The sequence below is a fragment of the Chionomys nivalis genome, chromosome 6 (assembly GCF_950005125.1).
Source record: "Chionomys nivalis chromosome 6, mChiNiv1.1, whole genome shotgun sequence".
NCBI lineage: Eukaryota > Metazoa > Chordata > Mammalia > Rodentia > Cricetidae > Chionomys > Chionomys nivalis.
Genome location: NC_080091.1, coordinates 20,609,183 through 20,631,117, shown reverse-complemented (window position 1 = coordinate 20,631,117; position 21,935 = coordinate 20,609,183). Strand labels below are relative to the sequence as shown.

The window sequence follows — 21,935 nt, the reverse complement described above, 5'->3', positions numbered from 1 at the left end:
GGGCCAGGCAATATTTAAAAGAATACAGTTTCCATGTAATTATTTTGGGTAAAGCTAGCCGTGCGGGAGCCGGGCGGCAGGAAGCAGCCCACAGCTCCAACTACAAACCCCATACACACACGCGTGCGCACACACACACACAGACTCATCCCATAAATTCTGTGGCTCTAGAGAACTCTGACTGATACACATTTAAACACATAAAAATTTACATCTTAGGCATTTGCAATTAGACTTTATTCTGAATAAATTAATAAATTACTATCTGTGTCAAAAAATATATTAGATAAATAATTATTGCACAAAGCCAAGTAGTCTCTAGGACTCTAAGAAACAAGTCATCAAATCAAAATTTAAGATCAAGCCGGGCGGTGGTGGCACACGCCTTTAATCCCAGCACTTGGGAGGCAGAGGCAGGTGAATCTCTGTGAGTTCGAGACCAGCCTGGTCTACAAGAGCTAGTTCCAGGACAGGCTCCAAAGCCACAGAGAAACCCTGTCTCGAAAAAAAAAAAAAAATTAAGATCAATTCACAAGCTCCAATGGCCAGGATCCATAATAAGGTCCACCAAAAGCAGATGAGAATGTGGAGGCATGAAAATTCTCTTTGCAAAGTAGTACAACTGCTTTGGAAGACAGTTTGGCAGCTTCTGACCACCTGTTCAAGCCAATGCTTTCCTTGGCATTCACCCAAATGAGCTGAAACTTCTGTCCACACACAACCTGCACAAGAATGCTTACAGCTTTATCTTAGTTACCAAAACTTCTAAGGGACCAAGATGTCTTAGCGCCAGATAATGGAATTGGTTTGTTCACTTGTTTGCTTGGTTTTTATTCTTGGGATCAAGCCCAGGCTTTCTACTACTGAGCTAAATCCCCAGCTCTCAGACAATGGAATATCATGGGCTATCATGGCATTAAAGGCTACAGAGTGACTATTACTAACTGAAAGAAGCCAGTCCTGCACACTGTATGGTTCCAACTATTAGGTCATCCTAGAAACGGTAAAAAACGGGAAGACAATAAAGAGATCTGTGACTTCAAGGCAGAGGGGGAGGAAGGAAGGGAAGGGAGATGCATGCCCAGAGCACAACCAATTGCGAAGGTCGTGAAACTACCCTGTATAATCCTATGGGGGACACCTCACCGTACACCTGACAAAATCCACAGAGCGCACAGCACCAAGTGTAAACCTCAAAGTGAACACGGACTTTGACCAACAATCTTAATTTCACCTATTATAATAAATATACAAGTGGCATATTGATAGTGGAAATGGCATAAACTGCTGCCAAAAATAGTCTAGCCGGGCACAGTGGTGTACCTCTTTAACACCAGCATTCACCGGCAAAGGCTGGCAGATCTCTGTGAGTTCTAGGACGGCCGAGGCTGTATAATGAGACCCTGTCTAAAAAGGAGAAGTCTACTTACTCTTTTAAAAAAGTAACAGCAATGTGCTCTGTGATCTTATTTATCAGGAGAGAGAAAGACAGTCCATCAGTTTGCATACCAAGAAACACTGGCCACAAAAAATTTTAGTCTTATCTTTGAAGTGGGCAAGACACAGTTGTCTCTCTAGATCTGACCTCTGTAGCAGAGCCAAAATAAATAGGACAAACCAGTACCAAAGCGTAAGCATGTCCAGTCTGTACTGTTTGCTTATTCTTTTTACAAAGAACAATGTCGATTCAGAATGGCACTTCAGCCTCCAGCACGAGAGCATCCAACACATTCTGATTATCTGACTCTGAAAAATGTCAAACTTGTTCGCTGAAGACTGTTCACAGCTGGAAGTAGTGACACACAGCTGTGGAGGAGAGCACTCAGACCAGCCTGTGCTACACAGCAAGCTCCAGCCTGGCTAAGCCACACCGATAGACTCAACCTCAAAAAATGGGCCAATCAGTTTATAATTGAAAAACTAAACAGTAAGCATAAATAATGGCTAATTTCCTCTTCAAATCTGTACTGCTGAAACAACCTGCTATCACGGAGGAAAAGAGACTCTAACGTATTACAAACAGATCTGCACGCCCTTCTCACATTCAATTCTTTTTTTTTTTTTTTTTTTTTTTGATTTTCGAGACAGGGTTTCCTCCATAGCTTTTGGTTCCTGTCCTGGAACTAGCTCTTCTAGACCAGGCTGGCCTCGAACTCACAGAGATCCGCCTGCCTCTGCCTCCCGAGTGCTGGGATTAAAGGCGTGCGCCACCACCGCCTGGCTCACATTCAATTCTTATCTGGAAGGGTTTGGAGGAGAGGCTGTGAGAGGTAATTAGTATTAGAAGCTGTGCGGTCAGGACTGTTATAAAGCACCAGGCAGCTCGTTTTCTCTACCGCATGCACACAGGATCACGCAGAAAGATGGAGGCTACCTGCAAACGAAAAGAAGCCTTAGACTAGAACCTACCTTACCAGCTCCCTTTAGACACATGAGAAATAAGTTCTCCTGTTTAAGCCAAACAGTCCATAGGATTCTCTTACAACAGCCGGAGTAGACTCAGACACAGTAGAAACTAAAAGCAAGGGCTGGAGAGATGGCTCAGAGGTTAAGAGCATTGCCTGCTCTTCCAAAGGTCCTGAGTTCAATTCCCGGCAACCACATGGTGGCTCACAACCATCTGTATTGAGGTCTGGTGCTCTCTTCTGGCCTACAGGCATACACACAGACAGAATATTGTATACATAATAAATAAAAAATTAATATTTTTAAAAATTAAAAAAAAAATTAAAAGCAATTATTACAGCCTACCTCAATTAGACACAGACCTAAACTGACTACCGTGACTTCCACATATTCACCCATCTGTTCTAAGTGAATTTGGTAGAAAAGAGTATAAACTCACAGCAGGACAGGAAGAAGCACAAAGACAGCAGACTACAAGAAGGAAACCATGTTGGGGGCGAGGGGTCAGCCTTTGGCCTTCTTTCTGCACCTGCAGCTCTGTGCCGCCCACTGCATTCAGTGTCCATTATCTTACTGACCAGGGCCTCGGTAAATGGCAGGGCTGGTAAATTCATATTAACCAACTTGGATACCTGTGGGCCACTTCTATTCTTTTTAATTTTACTGTTACTATCAGTGTGAGGGTAGGGCATACACACCACGGTGGACATATGGAAGTCAGAAGACAACTCTTGGGACTTGGTTCTCTCCTTCCACCTCAGTGAGAAGGCTCTCTTGTCCTTGCTCTGCTGGATACTCCAGGGCAGCTGGTGCGGGCTTCCGGGACACTCTTGTCTCCACCTCCCATCTTGCTGCCGGAGCCCTGGTATGACGTATGCACACCACCACATTTTCTGACTTTCTTACATGGGTTCTGGGGGTGAAACTCAGGATATCAAGCTTGCACAGCAAGTACTTTTACCTGCTGAGCTATCTCAGTAGTTTCAATTTTGATATTTTTTTAAGTCATTACAGGGAACTGGAGAGATGGCTCAGTGGTTAAGAGTGCTTAATGCTCTCGTAGAAGACCAGAGTTCAGTTCCCAGTATCCTATCAGACAGTTCACAACTTCTGTTATCCCAGCTCCAAGAACTCTGACACCCTGAGGCTCCTATGAGCACCTGCACATACATAGCACATATAGACTCTCTTACACACTTACACACACCAGATATAAATAAATCAATCTTTTTAAGTCACTATGAGCCATGTGTGATAGTGGACTCTTAATCCCAGCACTCGGGAGGCAGAGGCAAAAGGATCTCTGTGAGTTTGAAGCCACACTGGTCTACAGAGTGAGTTCCAGAGACCTTCTCTCAAAACAATCAGACAAAAATCTGCCACCAACAACAAAAGCCATTACAGTGTAAGATTGTGATTTTCAAAATACTTCTGACTTTAAAAATCAGAGGAGGCATGAAATGAGCTTCCCGAGACTGAGGAGGCTGAGGCAAACACCCGACGCTGGAATCTGTTACAGCTGGAGAATTACTGTAAAAGGCATTCTCATAGCAAAAGGTAAGCTTTACATGTATGTAATGGTGCTCAAAAGGGGCCAGACTAGGGTACCACTGCATCCTCTGCCACTTGTCACCATTTCTCCTAAGACAGAAATTTTTATAGTTGGCTAAGAAAGTTGGAAATTAAATCTAAGCCTATTTAGTGATGAAGTAAGAGGCCAGCCTGTCTCCTAGCAGTAAGTAAACTCATCTGAAATGCCATGGATCTACGTTCAAAACAGTCATGGTTCACGTTACTCAAAATATTTTCTCTCTCTCTTTTTTTTTTTTTTTTGTTGTTGTTGTTGTTGTTTTTGTCCAGACAGACCTTCTCTGTATAACAGCTCTGGCTGTCCTGAAACTTGCTCTATAGACCAGGTTGGCCTCGAACTCATGGAGATCCTCAAAAAGTCTCTTATAAATGTGAATTTTTGCTATGTGCCCAATTCAAACTTTTCCCTAGCTCCTTCTTCCTCACAAAACAAAACCCGGATGTCACTGGTAGAACGTTCTTGATAGTCAGATGCCATTGGTAGAATGTCCTGAGTAATTAGATGCCGTTGGTAGAATGTCCTCAGATGCTATTAGTGGAATGTCCTGGGTAATCAGATGCCATTGGTAGAATGTCCTCAGATGCTATTGGTGGAATGTCCTAGGTAATCAGATGCCATTGGTAGAATGTCCTCAGATGCTATTGGTGGAATGTCCTCAGTAATCAGATGCCATTGGTAGAGTGTCCTCGGCAATCAGATGCTATTGGTGGAATGTCCTCAGTAATCAGATCCCTTTTAGCAATTCCTACCTTACTTGTTTCATTATGACCTTGATGTTCCTGAGCTCGCTACACTATTCCATCTTAAGTATTAATGCTGCTCCCCATGCAGGTAGAACCTCCTATTTTGTCAAAATTTCATCGTCAGGAACCAATAAGTCAGCTCAGCAAGTACTTGCTGCCCATGCCTGATGACCTGACCAGAACCTATATAAAGGTAAAGGAGAGAATCTATGCCAGAAAGTTCTCCTCTGACCTCTGTTGCAGGACATCTGATCACTGTGAACCCCGAGATTGCATTATTTACTGGAAAAACCTGTGTCTAGCTGTGGTGTGGCTCAGTCCTAGCACACACCTCTAATCAAGCTTTCTGCTTGATTACTATAAAGAGGATTAAATAAAGTCAACCTTATGTCAAGAGGCGGCACAAGCAACCAATTGACAGGAAACAACCATAGAGAGTAAGAGGAAGTCAGGAGGGCAGAGAGATGCACACAGAGGAAGGAGAAGGGAGGGATATCTGGTTGGAGGAGTTTTGCTTGAGAAAACATAGGAGAAAGGCCTCTTTCTGGGAGGAAGGAAGGGGAAGAAGTGGTCGGGTGCTTTCCCTGCCTCTCTGAGTTAGCAGGTTTTCACCCCAGAATCTGGCTCCCAAGTCTTTATTGATAAAAACAGAATGATAGAGACCTCATTAAAACAAAAGACCTCTACTCAGCTACCATGGCACACAAGTGTCCCAAAGTTTCATCTTCAAGGACAGAGAGACGGTGGGTAAAATGCTTGCTACACAGGTGTAAAAACAGGTTCAAACCACAGCACCCAAGTAGCGTGTGGTGAGATAGAAGGCAACGGCAGGAGAACCCTTGGAAGCATGCAGGAGTGAGACCCTGTCTTGAACAATGTAGAAGACCTGGACCAACACTTGAGGCTGTCCTCTACCCTCCACGGATGTACTATGGCATTCACACACACATGCAAACACACATAATATACACACAAAGATAAAAATTTAAAAATTTAGGGCCAATAAAATGGTTCCATAGGTATAGCCCTGGCTGTCCTGGAACTCGCTCTGTAGACCAGGCTGACCTCGAATTCACAGAGGTCCGCCTACCTCTACCTCTCAAATGCTGAGATTAAAGGCGTGCACCACCACTGACTGGCCTCAAAAAGATAATTATAAGAATTGTTTTATTTTTTGTGTATGTACACGCATGCATGTGTGGAGGTCAGAGAATAACTTGCAGGAACTGGTTCTCTCCTACACTCTGTGGGTCTGCGGGATCAAACTCAGACAAGCACTATATTACCTGCTGAACATCTCATTAGTCCAGAAGTCCAACCTAAATGTTGCTATAACCTACAACTCACTTGTTTGGCTTTTTATTTGCTTTCAATTCTTACCATTTGCATCACTTCATTGTCTTCTAGTACACTGTGGACTCTTTGTTAAATACACAGTACCATACTGGTCTTTATATACCCTAACATACACTATTATAGTCTACATATGAAATACACCAACAAAGGCTTTTTTCCGGCTGTTGGCACTATTAAGAAGGGAAAGGGTGCTAGAAAGATGGCTGGGTAGTTAAGAACATGTATGCTCTTCAGAGAACCTAAGTTCAGTTCCCAATCCACGTCAGACATCTGACAACCACTGTAAACTCCAGTTCCGGGGTGACCCAGTGCTTCTAGCATCTATGGGCACCTGCACACATGTGCACATACCCATACACACAGAGACACACATAAACATACAATCAAGCATAAAATAAATTATTTTGAAAGAGAATAAATCCTAAGGACACTAATCTCATCAAATATTTCATGAGATCATAGTTAAATGGGCTATTGAGACATGAGAAAGGCTGCTGGAGAGATGGCTCAGCTGTTAAGAAAACTGGCTGTTCTTTCAGAGAACCTGCATTCAATTCCCACCACCAACATGGAATTGTCTGTATCCCCAGGTCCAGGGCATCTAACACCTTCAAACAGACATACATGTAGACAAAATACCAATGCGCATAAAATAAAATAAATTTCAAAAAAAGACATGAGACAGGGTTAGAGAAAGTAGCTCACTTGAGCCATGCCTTTTCAAAGTGTATCTTGTCCTCTCTCTCAGCCCCTAGTCCAACACAAGATGAGCAATGATGCTATACTATATGTTCCCACCACTGTGACATTCAGTCTTGTATCAAATCTGAAAGCAACCAAGAACTGAAAACTCTGAAACCCAATGCCCAAACAAACTCTTTCCTTGTTTGTCTCTGGCATTTCATCACAGAGATACAGTGAGTCTTTCTCCACTCCACCAGCCAGCTCCCAATTCACTACATAGAGACTTATTAATTATGAAAGTTTGGCCGATAGCTTGGGCTTGTTTCTAACTAGTTCTTATAACTTAAATTAACCATTTCTATTTATCTGTGTGCTGCCTGAGGCTTGTTTACCTCATCTTCATATTGTCCACCTTGCTTTCCTGCTTCCTTCATGCCTCCTCCAGTCTCTGTCCTTTATCCCAGCATCCTCTGTGCCTAGAAATCCTGCCTAGCTATGGGGCACTCAGCTTTTCAATAGCCAATCAGAGTAACATTTCTTCAGAGTATACAAAAAGATTATCCCACAACACTGTGACAAGGATTTGACTAACACACTTAGCACAATTTTGTATACAAGAATGAAATACCCCATATTTTGTTTTGTCACGTGATTAAAAGGAACACTCCAGTTAGGTTTACGAATGACTACATCTAGCCAAACAGAATGTTGAAGGAACTTTGCACTTAATAATGAAAAAAGGTGGTAGCTTCTGTCTTCCACTCCGCTAGTCAGACCAGTTTTCCCATCTCAACATTGTGAATATCTAAAAGAACAGCTTAGGGGCTAGAGAGATGGGTCAGTTAAGAGCGCTAGCTGCTCTTCCAGTGGACCCCGGTTCAATTCCCAGCAACCACATGGCAGCTTACACCTGTCTGTAACTCCAGTTCCAGGGTATCAAACACCCTCACACAGGCATGCATGCAGGCAAAACACCAACGAAGACAAAATAAAGCTTTAAAAAAAAAAGAACAGCAGCTTAATATCTGCTTCAGCAAGTTCCCAAGGCTAGATATCTTGAAATTGCTGTCTTCCACATTACCTAAGTCTAATTACAGAACATTACATTAGGATTATATTAAATTACACTGTTATTCAACAAAATGATTTATAATTTTAGTCATTCTAAAACTAATTCACAGTTAACCTAGACATCATGAAAAATAAAGTCAACTGTAATTCAATGAATTTGATTCTAACTTTCTCCTCCAAATGTGCCTGTCCTCAGCTGATCTCTCCTAAAGGAGACATTGTATTTCTGGCCAGAAGCTAAGGTGATTTATTTTTGTCTTGTTGCTTGAATCAAGGTCTCATGCAGCCCAAGCTGGCCCTGAATTAGCTACATAGCTGAGGGTAACTCTGAACTCCTGGTCCTGGGCCTCCATCTCCCAACTGTTAGAATTACAGTTGTAGGTAACCACATTTGATATAACATAGTTTTTTTTTTATTCGCATTTAATTTTGCTTGTGCATGTGCTGTGGAACAATCTTTGTACACTGTAAATATGTATTGCTTTCATTGTTAATAAAAAGCTGATTGGCTGGTAGCCAGGCAGGCAGTATAGGCAGGACAACCTAACCAAGAATGCTGGGATGAAGAAGGGCAGAGCTGGAAGAGTCAGCAGGAAAGACAGAGAGAGCAAGACATGCTGGAGGACAGGTAAAGTCACAAGTCACGTGGCAATATATACATTAACAGAAATGGGTTAAGTTGCAAGAGCTAATTAGTAATAAGCCGGAGCTATCCAACAAGCAGTTGTACTTAATGTAAGCTTCGGTGTGCTTATTTGGGAGCTGTGGGTGGGGCAGAAACTTGCGCATACATGCATGTGCACACATGTAGAGGCCAGAGGACAATTTACAGGAAGGGTTCTACAGATTCAGAACAGCAGGATTTGTAGCAAATGCCTTTACTTGCTTTGCCTGGCATTGTTATTTGAAACAGGGTTTCACGTAAGCCAGGATGGCCTTGAGCTCCACCTGCTACTCCTCCCAAGTACTATGATGCTGGAATTACAGTGTGAGTCACCGTGCAAGCTCTAAGCTCCAAAAGAACATTTTTGCTAACTAGGACATTTAAAGGTAGAAAAGTCTCCAACAATAATTACTAAATAAGAAAGAGAATCTTCCTTCCCCCTTCATTTTTAAAAGTACTACAGTACTTTCAACAGTACTTCTAGACTTCGAAGAGAATACTTGATTTGTGTGTATAAACTAAAGAACATGAATTAGTATTTGTGTCCTTTATGTTTATTTCATTTTATGTGTATGTGCGTACTGAGTATACTGGCAGAATTAAAACGACCATTAAAGAACTAGGAGAAGCTGGGTCTGGTGGTTCATGTCTTCTAGAGGCTGAGGCAGGAGGACTACAATTTCAAACTAGCTTGGGCTACATAGCGAGACTTGTCTCAAAATGACTACTCTCCTCCTCTTCCTCCTCCTCTTACTAATAAAAATAACAATAATAAAAACTGCCAAGCAATGATGACACATGCCTTTAATTCTAGCACTTGGGAGGCAGAGGCAGGTGGATCTCTAAGTTCAAGGCCAGCCTGGTCTACAGAGAGAGTCCAGGACAGCCAGAACTGTTTGTTACACAGAGAAACCCTGTGTGCGTGGGGTGGGGGTAGGGGTACAACACATGATGGAACTAAGAGAAATTCCGACTTTCTACAATAGTAATTCAGAGACAAGCAGGACAGGCACTGGAGGTGTTTGCAGACCTGGGGATAGAGCAAACCTACAAAAACAGGCAACAAGGAAGGCCTCGAAAGTTTGACAAGGATAGGAAAGTATAGAATCTGGGAGCTCTGGGAGTATAGCTCAGTAGCAGAGCGTGTACCTCACACGCAGGAGGCCCTGGGTTAGATCCCCAGCATCGTGGGAAAACAAGGAAATCTCTCTTTAGGGAAAATATATAAATTTATCTAATTATCTTCTTTGCAGCTGCTAAGAAAACTACTTCATTATGAAAACAATTCAAAAGAAACAGACCTGAGGGCACAGGTACCATGTTACAGTCTGTTCATCATGAAGCACAGAGCCACCATCAGCTGAACACACTCATCAAACCATTCTATGAACACACAAAAATGGTTTTATGCTCAATAAAAGAAATATGAGAAAAGAACAGCTCAAATTTGAGCATACAAAATAGAGTCAGATATGGCAGCGTGGCTGGAGCCCATCAACCCCTAAAGCTGAGGCTCATCCTGTGAGATGTGTGTGTGTGTGAGTGTGTGTGTGTGAGATGTGTGTGTATGTGTGTGTGAGTGTGTGTGAGTGTGTGTGTGTGAGATGTGTGAGTGTGTGTGAGTGAGTGTGTGTGAGTGTGTGTGTGAGATGTGTGAGTGTGTGTATGTGTGTGTGAGTGTGTGTGAGTGTGTGTGTGAGATGTGGAGTGTGTGTGAGTGTGACAGAGCAAGGGGAAGGCCAGCTTGGGACACATAACAAAATCCTGTCTTGAAAAATATAAGGTCGGCCAGGCGGTGGTGGCACACGCCTTTAATCCAAGCACTTGGGATGCAGAGGCAGGTGGATCTCTGTGAGTTCGAGACCAGCCTGGTCTACAAGAGCTAGTTCCAGGACAGGCTCCAAAGCCACAGAGAAACCCTGTCTCGAAAAACCAAAAAACAAAAAAAGAAAGAAAGAAAAATATAACAGAAAAAAACAGGATGCCTATTAACAGTAGAACTGCCAACACACTGAGGTGTATTCAAACTGCAAGATTCTTAACAGGCTCTGGGCATTTTTTCTATAAAAAGGCCAGACGTGAATATTTTAGACTTTGTCATCCAGTCTCTGTTCTAAGTGCCCAATTCTGCCCTTAGAGGGCAAAAATAAGACAATGTATCATACTGACACCGGTCATTCACATCATTTGCATGGGTTGCTGCAGAGTTTTTAAACATAAAAATATAGAAAAGCATCTCTCCAACCCTATGGCTGACTTTAAGAGATCTAAAAGGATTATTAAAGAATTGGAGGGATGGTTCAGTGGTTAAGAGAACTTACTCTTCTAGAGGTCATGAGCCTGATTTCTACACCCGCATGGTGGTTCACATCCATCTGTAACTTCAGTTCTAGGAGATCTGACACCCTCTCCTAGCACACATGTGGCACATATACATACAGTCAGACAAAACATTCAGACATGTTGCCAGGAGTGTTGGCGCAGGCCTTTAATCCCAGCACAGGCAGAGGCAGAAGCAGAAGGATCTCTGCGAGTTTCAGGCCAACCTGGTCTACAGAGCAAGTTGAGTTCCAGAACAGCCAGAGCTAAACAGAGAAACACTGTCTTGGAAAATCAGGGGGAAAAAAAACTATAGAAAATATGAACAATAGTCAAGCAAGGAAGGAAGGGAGAGTGGGAAGAGAGAAAGAGAGAGGGGGAGAGAAGGAAGAAAGAAAAGAGAAGGGGAGAGAGAGAAGAGAAAGAGAGGAGAGAGAGAGAGAGAGAAGAGAGAGAGCACACATACCAAGGGCTGAAAAGAAAAGGTATTCTTCAAAAGCATCCCCAGTAGCCTACTTCTTTCAACTAGGCCCCATATTATCATGCATGCCCACCTCCTCTGGACAGCTCATCAGACTGGGGTGCAAGCCTTTAGAACACGGACTTGAGTGATGTGGTGGTCTGAATGGGAATGGCCCCCACAGGCTCACAAATTTCAATCCTTGGTCATCAGGGAGTGGCACTATCTGAAAGAATTGGGAGGTGTGACCATGTCAGAGGAAGTGAGTCACTGGGGTGGGCTTTGAGGTTTTACAAAAAGCCCATTTCAAGCCCAAAGTCATTCTCTTTCTGCTGCCTACAGATCCCAATGTAGACTCCGTTACTTCTCCAAAATTCCTTGGATTTTATTGTTGTCACTTTGGTGATGGTATTTTTTTTTCCTGTTCCAGAAAAAGTATCAGAGAGCACAGACTGTAGTCAAAGATGACCTGATCTCCCAATCCCCTGCTTCCACCGCCCAATCCTGGGACTACAGACATGTACAGTCACTATGCCTGGCTATACAAAATTTTCTGCAATTTTTTTTAAATGAAAGAATTAGTTGAAACAATTACTTTTTAGGTTTTTCGGTTTTTTGGGTTTTTTTTTTTTTTGGTTTTTCGAGACAGGGTTTCTCTGTGGTTTTGGAGCCTGTCCTGGAACTAGCTCTTTTAGACCAGGCTCGTCTCGAACTCACAGAGATCCGCCTGCCTCTGCCTCCACTGGGGCGTGGTCTCTCAGCAGCTATTGGCTGAAGGAGCGGAAGGACCTCCTGCAGCACCTCCCCCTTTTGTTTAAGTAAGAGAGTTCTAAACCTACTATGAAATTATATACAATAAGTACAAATATCCTATTCTAACTAGCTTAGGTCTTGTATAATAAATAACTTGGCCAATCATGAGAGAAAAGTAACTACATTTATATAGTCTTCAACCCCATCAAAGATCTGAGGAGGGAAATAATGTTACCTGGGTAATTAGGAAGTTCAGTAAAACAACTTCCAAAACATGCAACAAATCACAGACAACTAGCTACCTGGGCAATCACCCAAAGTCACGTTTGCAGCGTTGAAGCAACCAACTTTGGCTAAGGCCTAACATAACTGACATACCATTTTCAAAGGCAAGCAACTTTTCAAAACTATCTTACCCTGTCTTGGCAGGATATGACAGTTCTGTTTTATCCATTGATGCACGCTCTGTATCTCTTTCAGTGGTTGAGGTATGGGCATTTCTTTGCCCAAAGGCCAGTTCTGCCAAAAAGAAAGGCTCGAGGTGGAGCGTCTTTGGTGCTCAACATTCTCTCGGGAATAAATCGGTGTTGCTGGGAGCAATTGTGTCTCACTACTACAAAACTCTGAGTTAGATTAAAGGCCATTTTCTACAGCTCTTTAAAGAGGTTGAAGATTACCTATCTATACTGAGTATAATCTCTATGTATCTAAAGAACCTGATTAGTCTAATTATAAATGACAAACTTAGATGACTATTGATCTATATAATTCTCAATATCTATCTAACTTAAAGATTAAGACAATAAACAACTGTAACCAATGAGGATAATGACCTCCAAATATAAACAATGTACAAATATACATTGCAATATGGCAAATATATATCAATACACAAACAATATATAAGTATCTTAATCAGAGGTAGAAATGTACACTGCAATATGGTAAATATATACAATATATATCAATACAATATATGTCAATACATAAAAAATGTTTTAAACAGAGGTAGAAACAATAGTCAATATAATTTAACTCTGTATCAATATACAAGAATTGATACCAATATATTTGTCTAAAAACAGTAACTCACAATTATAAATCTATTATCCCATCATCCAATTATCCCTCTCTTTTTTTTTTCAAATGATCCCTGAGTGTACCCTCAACCGTACACTAATTATAATCAACCCCTAAATGATGTCCCTAAACCCAAAGGCAAACTCGTGCTGGGATTAAAGGCGTGCGCCACCACCGCCCAGCTTGCTTTTAGTTTTTAGATGTTTACTTCACATGTATGAATGTTTGCCTGTGTGTGTGTATGTGCACCATTTGGTGGATGCCAGAAGGACTCTGTTCCCCTAAAACTTTGGTTCAGATGGTTGTGCACCACCATCTGAGTGCTGGGAATCAAACCTGGATCTTCCTGAAGAGCAACAAGAGTTGTTTTTTTTTCATTGTTTTGTTTAGTTTTGCATTTTGTTTTTCAAGACAGGGTTTCTCTGTGTAGCTCTGGCTGACCTGGAACTCACTCTGTAGACCAGGCTGGCCTTGAACTCACAGAGATCCACTTGTCTCAGCCTCTCAAGAGTTGGGATTAAAAAAAAAAAAAAAGAGTTGGGATTAAAGCCACGCGCTAACACCACTGCACTCCCCACTTTAAATAATAAAATTCTACTACATTAATTTATTAATCTGTATGTGGGCATGTACTTGTCACGTGCTTGTGAAGCCAGGCATTACCACCACCCCGCTCAAAATAAGAGCTCTCAATCAATGAGCCATCTCTACAGTCCCATTGAAACAAAATTTATTTTAAAAATCATTTCTAATTTCAAAATACAAAGCCAAATGTTTAGATTTCTTTTTGTACACAAAATTCTTAATGTTGAATAGCGAGCAAAAGCATGTTTCCAACTAGAACATTCCAGAAAGAGAAAACATTTAAGCATTGTGTGTCTGGAGTTCTACAGCATATCAGCAAACCAATACTCCACTGCCACCTACAGTAGGAAAATGAAACTACAGCTTATAGCTAAAACCTAGAGGTGTGCCCTCTTCTATATATAAACCCATATTTAGATCAGGACATTGCGTCATGCCCACCCTCAAAAGACAGATGCAAGCAAATCATTGCAAGTTCAAGGCCTGCCTGGACTCCCCAGTGAGTCCCAGGACATCCTGCTGTAAAGAAGGAAACCCACCGATGGTGGTGGTGCACACCTTTAATCCCAGCATTGGGGAGGCAGAGGCAGGCGTACGTCTGAGTTCCAGAGCAGCCTGGTCTACAAAGGGAGCTCTAGGACAGACAGAGCTGTTACAACTGAGAAACACTGTCTCAACTAAATAAATAAACAAAAATAAATTTAAAAAATTAAAAAAGACCCTATCTCAAATAATTAACTCGCATATTTTATTGATGTTTTATTATATTATCCAAACCGTACAGCAACAGTAAAGTCTACTGTAACCAGGCCCCAGACCTTAGTACAACTGACTCCATGATGGAAGTGTCATTCAGGCTGTAAACTCAACATGTAGACAACACCACCTGCCAAAAATGAAAACAAATAACTAAACCTTCCAAGTTCTTAGTTATGGGAAAGTCTCTTGTTTTTTGGTTTCTGTAGAGTGGCTTCCGGCTTTTTTTGTCAACTAACGTATGTCAATCCAGGATATAGCTTTTGTGCTTCTGGGGACACCGTTAGGAATTTAGAATGTGAACGTCATGTGATGGCAGTCTGCATAGTAAAATACAACTTTTCCTATACTACAAGTATCTATCTTCTTGCTTCCAACACAGTGGCAGGCAGATCTCTGTGAGTTTGAGGACAGCCTGGTCCACAGAAACCAGAAAGAATTCCAAGACAGCCAGGGCTATACGGAGAAACTGTCATAAAAACTTAAACCCATGTCCGAGCAGTCTTCTCTCGTGAATATCCCGAGACACAACATTACACAATGCAAATAACAAAACGCATTCGATGCTAAAAAACCATTCTAGAAGGGAACCGGGCTGGAGAGACGGCTAAGTTGCTAAAGCCCTTGCCAAACAAACATGAGACCTTCATTTCTATCAGCACACCCATAAAGGAGTCCAGGAGGGTGGGCTGCGGCACCCAGGGCTCCTGAACAGGAGGGAGCAACCCCCGGGAGGCGGAGACTCAAAAAGCCGGAAGTAAACACAGGGAAGCGTGGCCACAGGGCTGCGCATTCCAATCCACAAGCCGGCCTTTGACACCTGCGCGCATGCGCACAAACCTACTGGTGCACTGCGCTCACGGGTGTGACTCAGACAGCTCAATCCTCTAGTCTGGTGAGGAAAAAAAAGTCGGTTGAGCCTGACAGTGCCAGCTTGTATTCGCTGTTCAGAAAGGCAGCTTTAAAAAGCAGAACAATTTAGCAGTGGGTGAGATTTTTCAATCCACAGCGTGGGGGAAAAAGATAATTATCGCGAGATCTGGGAAGGGATCTGCGTTTTGTGGTAAGATGGCAACCCAAGAGACAGTGTTTCCTGAAAAACTTGGCCACAAAAAATACAGGGCTGCCCTTAAGAAGGAGAAACGCAAGAAACGTAGGCAGAATATGGCTCGACTGAGGGACCTTGCAGCCCCTCCGGAGGAGGACGATGATGTTTCTGCTGATGAACAACTTACAGAGAGATTGGAGATGGAGCGACAAAAATTACATGAAGAGTGGCTGCTTAGGGAGGAGAAGGCACAAGAAGAATTCAGAATAAAGAAGGAAAAGGAAGAAGCTGCTAGAAAACAGAGGGAAGAACAGGAGAGACAGATAAAGTTGGAATGGGAAGAAAAACAGAAAAAACAGAGAGAAGAGGAGGAGCAGAAGCTACAAAAAAAGAGAGAAAGAGAGGAAGCGGTGCAGAAGATGCTGGACCAGGCTGAAAATGATGGCACTTGGCAGAACCCAGAACCACCCAAGGAATTAAGACTGGAGAAATACCGAGCGAGCTGTCCCTTCTACAGTAAAACGGGCGCGTGCCGATTCGGTAACAGGTGTTCACGGAAGCACGACTTCCCCACGTCAAGTCCCACGCTCCTGGTGAAGAGCATGTTTACGACCTTCGGAATGGAGCAGTGCAGAAGGGACGACTATGACTCGGACGCCAGCCTGGAGTACAGCGAGGAGGAGACCTACCAGCAGTTCCTGGACTTCTACTATGATGTGCTGCCCGAGTTCAAGAACGTGGGCAAAGTGATTCAGTTCAAGGTGAGCTGCAACTTGGAACCTCATCTGCGGGGCAATGTGTATGTCCAGTACCAGTCTGAAGAAGAATGCCAAGCAGCCCGCTCTCTCTTTAACGGAAGATGGTACGCGGGACGACAGCTGCAGTGTGAATTCTGCCCGGTGACCCGGTGGAAAATCGCAATTTGTGGTTTATTTGAAATGCAAAAGTGTCCAAAAGGAAAGCACTGCAACTTTCTCCATGTGTTCAGAAACCCCAACAATGAATTTCGAGAAGCTAACAGAGACCTCTACCTGTCTCCAGCTGGGGCTGGCTGCTCTGGTAAGACCTCCTCAGACAGGAGGGAGAGGAAGGACCACCATGAGGAATACTACAGCAAGTCAAGGGCCTCCCACTCTAGCCCACACCGCTCCTCCAAGAGAAGCAGGGAGTCGGAGAGGAAGAGTACTCACAGGAGGAAGAGATCTCACAAACAGGAAGCACAGGGTCATGAGAGGCACAGTTCCAGAAGAGGAAGAGAAGAGGACAACAGTCCAGGCCCACAAAGCCAGAGCCACAGGTCCTGAGCCAGGCATCACTTGGGCCCAAGAATCTGAGACCAACCAGTCAACCCCAGTATCCTTCAGATACCCCAAGACGCTCAAAACAAAACTGATTACGAAGGAAAGGCATGGTGACTCAATCTAATTCCCAGCCAAGTTACAAAGTCTTGTGGCTTTAACAGAGACAGAACCAGGTATTATTTCTTAGTCTTTTGATGTTGTAATTCATGTTATTGGCGTTATTTTCCGTACAGTTTAAACTAGCTTTTATATGTTGAGTTTTTGTTATTGATGTTATTTTCCATACAGTTTCATGTGTTGTTTTCTTGTGATAACTAAGATTATATTAAACTGTGATATTTTATTATACTAATTTATTAACATTTTATATCCTGTGAATATGAACAAAATTTCCAAATATAAATTACATCTATACTTTACTAAGAAAGAGCACATAGGAGTAAAGAAACCCTATGTGTTTTTTTTTTAAATATTTATTCATTTATTATGTATACAATATTCTGTCTGTGTGCATGTCTGCAGGCCAGAAGAGGGTGCCAGACATCATTACAGATGGTTGTGAGCCACCATGTGGTTACCGGGAATTGAACTCAGGACCTTTGGAAGAGCAGGCAATGCTCTTAACCACTGAGCCATCTCTCCAGCCCCCCCCCCCATGTGTTTTTGTAGACAGACTCTCCCACTGTAGCCCTGGCTGGGCTGAAACTTGCTATATAGACTAGACTGGCCTTGAACTCATAGAGATCTGCCTGCCTACTTGTCAGCTGCTGGGGTCTCAGGAATGTACCACCACCACAACCTAATGGTAATTTTTTTTTAATTTTTTGAAACACAGTTTTTCTGTGTAGATTTGGCTGTCCTGGAACTCACTTGGTAGACCAGGCTGGCCTTGAACTCACAGAGATCAGCCTGACTCTGCCTTCCAAGTGCTAGGATGAAAGGCCTACACCTTTTTTCTTAGTTTTTTTTTTGAAGGGTATGTGTGTGTGTGTCTGTGTGTGTGTCTGTGTGCACTCACATGAGTGCTTTAACCTCTGAGCTATCTTTCCAGCTCATAATGATGTTATTTTTTTAACCAAAGATCTCAAGTCTTAAGAACAAGTTAGTGAAATTTTTAGTTATCTACCAAATAACCAGCTTCTAAATATTATTTACACATGTCATTTCCAAATAGTGACATTGTAAACTTAAGAATATATGTTTAAGATAAGCATCTTTATGTAAATGTCCAGATGTTAAATACTTTAGGCTTTTAATATCAAATAATATTGTCACCAGGTGGTGGTAGCACATACCTTTTATCCCAGCACGTGGGAGGCAGAGATAGGTGAATGGATCTCAGTGAGTTCGAAGCCTGGTCTACCAAGCGAGTTCTAGGACAGCCAGGACTGTTACAGAGAGAAACCCTGTATGAGCCTGTTATTTATCAAAACCAGAACAACGGGGAATGTACTGAGCTGCAGAGCACTTGCCTGGCATGCCCCTGGCAACGGCCATGGGTTTAATAACCCCGAGTACCACCAAACAAAGCTATCAGAACAGTAAGGATGTGGCATGAGTGAGGAGCAGAATGGGGCATCAGGCCAGATTAGTCCTACAGCCATAATTCACTACCCCTGACTTAGTATTTTCTGTTCTCCCCACACAGATATTTCGCATTGCCCACCAAGCTCATGAGTCTCCTGCCTCAGCTTCCCGTAGTTAGGACTGCAGGCACATACCACTGTGCCCAACTCTGTTGCCTTTTCAATGCAGCTGGCACATTCAAGCACTACCCATCCAAATGTCCTACAGATGTCTAACAAGTGCCTACCACATGCCAGAAATAAGTATTAAATAAAGTATATAATAAAGTTCTGCCTTCTTTACAGATGTACAAGGTAGTAAGTATATTATAAAAAAATCACATAGTATTATTGATTCTTCATACCAAATTATAAACGTAAGCTGAAAAAATTAGACAGTGTGCTGTCGCTGGTGGTCCACATCTTTAATCCCAGCACACTCTACAAATCCAAGGCCAGTGTGAGCTACAGAGTGACACCCTGTTTCAAAAAAGCCAATAGATACTGGCTGGAGAGATGGCTCAGTGGCCAAGAGCACCAGCTACACATATCATGACTACCTTATTAATTTCACAATTCCTTGGGTGCTACGCAGAAGTCAGAACTGTAGTGGTGGGGCCAGCAAGCACTGGGTAAATGTGCAGGCTACCAAGATGGGCGTTTGATTCCCTGGACCTACGTGGTGGAAGGACAAAACTGACTCCTATAAGTTGTCTTCTGACCGCCACATGTGCACCATAGCACACGTGTACACGTGTACACACACACACCATAGTGTGAATGAATGGGCTGCTTTATATATCCATAAGCAGATGAAATGGTTGCCCTTTGTGATTGACAGGTAAAGCTAGAGTGCTGTTGTCCCAAACAAGGACATCATTCTACACAGTGATGAGTATGCAGTACAAATGTCAGGAAAATAGTAGGTAACATTTGGAAACAGTGTGAAAGTGAGGAATCTGAACCATGGTAGTTGGTAATAAGGAAACTGTTACCTGGAGTCAGGCTTGGGTTTAGCTCAGCATTGCCAGCTTACCTAGAAGTATAAGACCCTGGGTTCAAGCCTCAGCACATCGGAAAAGGAGACTACTAATGAGTGCCCACTAGGAATTCCACGTCTCCTCATGTTCTGTCCTCTGTGTCTCCTTTTGCCATTTCTATGCAGAACATGATTTTCTTTCTTTTTTTTTTTTTTTTTTTTTGGTTTTTTGAGACAGGGTTTCTCTGTGGTTTTGGAGCCTGTCCTGGAACTAGCTCTTGTAGACCAGGCTGGTCTCGAACTCACAGAGATCCGCCTGCCTCTGCCTCCCGAGTGCTGGGATTAAAGGCGTGCGCCACCACCGCCCGGCCAGAACATGATTTTCTAGGTGAAAGACATGACGTCTACTACCATCTGTATGTTAAGTGTATGGCCTACTTCAGAGCAGGAATGAGAGCAGAGTTAAAGGAGTAAGTGCTTCACTTTTTCTTGCCTAATCCACCAAATAGTCCTTACTCCATACCCTAATATGACCAGATTGGACAGTTCACCATTTGTGCGTGTGTGTGTGTGTGTGTGTGTGTGTGTGTGTGAGAGAGAGAGAGAGAGAGAGAGAGAGAGAGAGAGAGAGAGAGATGTGTGCATACACATTCACATATGTGACTACGGGAGTGTGTGTGCCACAGTATCCACACAGAAATCATCTTAGTTTGAGATGGGTTTCTCTGTTGTCTTTCCACTCTCTGTGCCAGGCTAATGGCCCTAAGCTTCTGAGATTTTCTGTATCCACTCCCATCTCCTCAAAATGTAGACACTTACACTACATGACCAGTTTTTAAGACTTTTTTAAAAAAAGATTTATTTGATGTGTACGAGTAATTTGCCTACATGTATGTCTGAGCACCTCAGGTGTACGGTGCCCAAGGAAGCCAGAAGAGGGTGTTGGATTCTCTGAAACTGGAATTACAGCTAGTTGTGAGCCATCATTTGGGTGCTGGGACCCAAACCCAGATCCTCTGCAAGAACAAATGCTCTTAACTGCTGAATCACCTATCCAGCCCCTACACATGCAGTTTTTATGTGGGTTTTAGGGATTAGAACCCATGTCCTCACACTTGTGCAGCAATCACTTTCACCTACTAACCTATCCCCAGCCTAGTTATCATCCCTTGAACGTGGTCTACATTTTTCCTACCCCACATCTGCTCTTAACTTTGACTATCCCATAATGCTGACCCTTATCTAAGTCTAAAAAAATCATTATGTTCAAAAGCAGCAAAATAGCATCTTAAGAAGCCTGCCAGAGGCTAGAGGGGGGCACACCTTTAATCCCAGCACTCAGAAGGCAGAAACAGGCAGATCGCTGTGACTTCAGGACCAGCCTGGACTATACAATGAGACCCTGTCTTAAGGGGGTGGGGAGGACTGGAATCTGGCAGGACAGCAGGGGTCTTACTGTGATTACACAGCGTACATCTTACCCATGACTCGGTCTGTGAGGAAGACACTGCAGCCATGGGAGACAACAGGAATGTGAAAGACATCCGATGAACAGTGGCTGCACCACAAGGGAGGAGACCTCCAGCTCCACTCTCTGCCCCTCCTCCTGAAGGGGTCACCATCCTACCTGCCCCATCTCCCGGGTCCTCCTCACTCTGGTATAATGCAAGCACCCAGTGGGCTTGCCTCCTCCTGGCATGATGCCTGTGGAACCTGTTCCTATGATGAGGCCACACATGGGAAACCACACGCCCTTGAGGCCCAGGCCTCCTAAGACTGAAATGGCAATCCTGCCTCCACAAATTCTCAGAACGAGACTGAGCTGAGACCTGTCTCCTCCCGTCTTATATTCCTCTCCAGTGCTGGGATTAAAGGCGTGCGCTCTACTGCTTGGCTTCTGTGGTGAACTAGTGTGGCAAATGGGATTAAAAGTGTGTGCCACCACTGCCTGGTCTGTATGGCTGACCAGTGTGACTGTTTTACTCTCTGATCTTCAGGCAAGCTTTATTTATTAAAATACAAATGAAATATCACTACATTTAAACTCAAACGTAGCACGAATAATAAAAGCCAGAGACTGATATTGGGGTTCAACCTGAAGATCAGGAAAGCAAAGCAGCCAGCCACTGGCTGGCACCTGAACAGGGATCCAAGAACAGAGGATTCTGGACACTCTTAAAAACTGGAGGAAAGTTCACTCTCAGGGTAAGGAGACTCCAGGATTGTCAGGGCTGCGGGGAATTTAAACTCCCCATTTCAGGAGCAACAAAATGTACAGTTGCTAAAATGCTTGTCAAAACAATAAGCAGATCATTTGTTATGTTTCCCTCTGATAGTTTTGAGACAGTTTGATGTATAATTTCGTTCATTTGGTAAATACACTCTTCACCATAAAGTAGATTCTTTAATGGTGTTTACTCCCGCTAATCTAACCGTATCTCACTAACCACCTCATTACCACAACGCAGGAAAGCTGGCAAGCGCGCTTTCACTCTCTCTTCAAACAAGGGTCTCACTAAGTAGCCATGGCTGGCTTGGCTGGCCTGGAACTCACTCTGCAGACCAGGCTGGTCT

General features: G+C 43.2%; 2 protein-coding genes across 3 annotated transcripts in view; one reads left to right on the top strand and one right to left on the bottom strand.

Annotated features, from left to right (window-relative positions):
* Commd1 (copper metabolism domain containing 1) overlaps positions 1-21,935 on the bottom strand; it is a 107,108-nt gene that overhangs the window by 84,457 nt on the left and 716 nt on the right. The gene's annotated exons all lie outside the window — the stretch shown is intronic.
* LOC130875566 (U2 small nuclear ribonucleoprotein auxiliary factor 35 kDa subunit-related protein 1) lies at positions 15,333-19,133 on the top strand. Of its 2 annotated transcripts, XR_009057247.1 has the most exons (2): positions 15,333-16,990; positions 18,466-19,133. XR_009057247.1 is itself a non-coding variant. In XM_057771573.1 (1 exon), exon 1 carries the CDS (start codon positions 15,537-15,539, stop codon positions 16,818-16,820), a length of 1,284 nt encoding a protein of 427 aa, XP_057627556.1. In that variant the 5' UTR covers positions 15,333-15,536; the 3' UTR covers positions 16,821-17,169. The 2 variants fall into 2 exon arrangements, 1 of the variants encoding a protein (XP_057627556.1); XM_057771573.1 differs by lacking the exon at positions 18,466-19,133 and having other exon boundaries at positions 15,333-17,169.

What these genes read in the sequence shown, in the direction of transcription:
- LOC130875566 (XM_057771573.1), top strand. Translation starts at nt 15,537, where the DNA reads ATGGCAACCCAAGAGACAGTGTTTCCTGAAAAACTTGGCCACAAAAAA.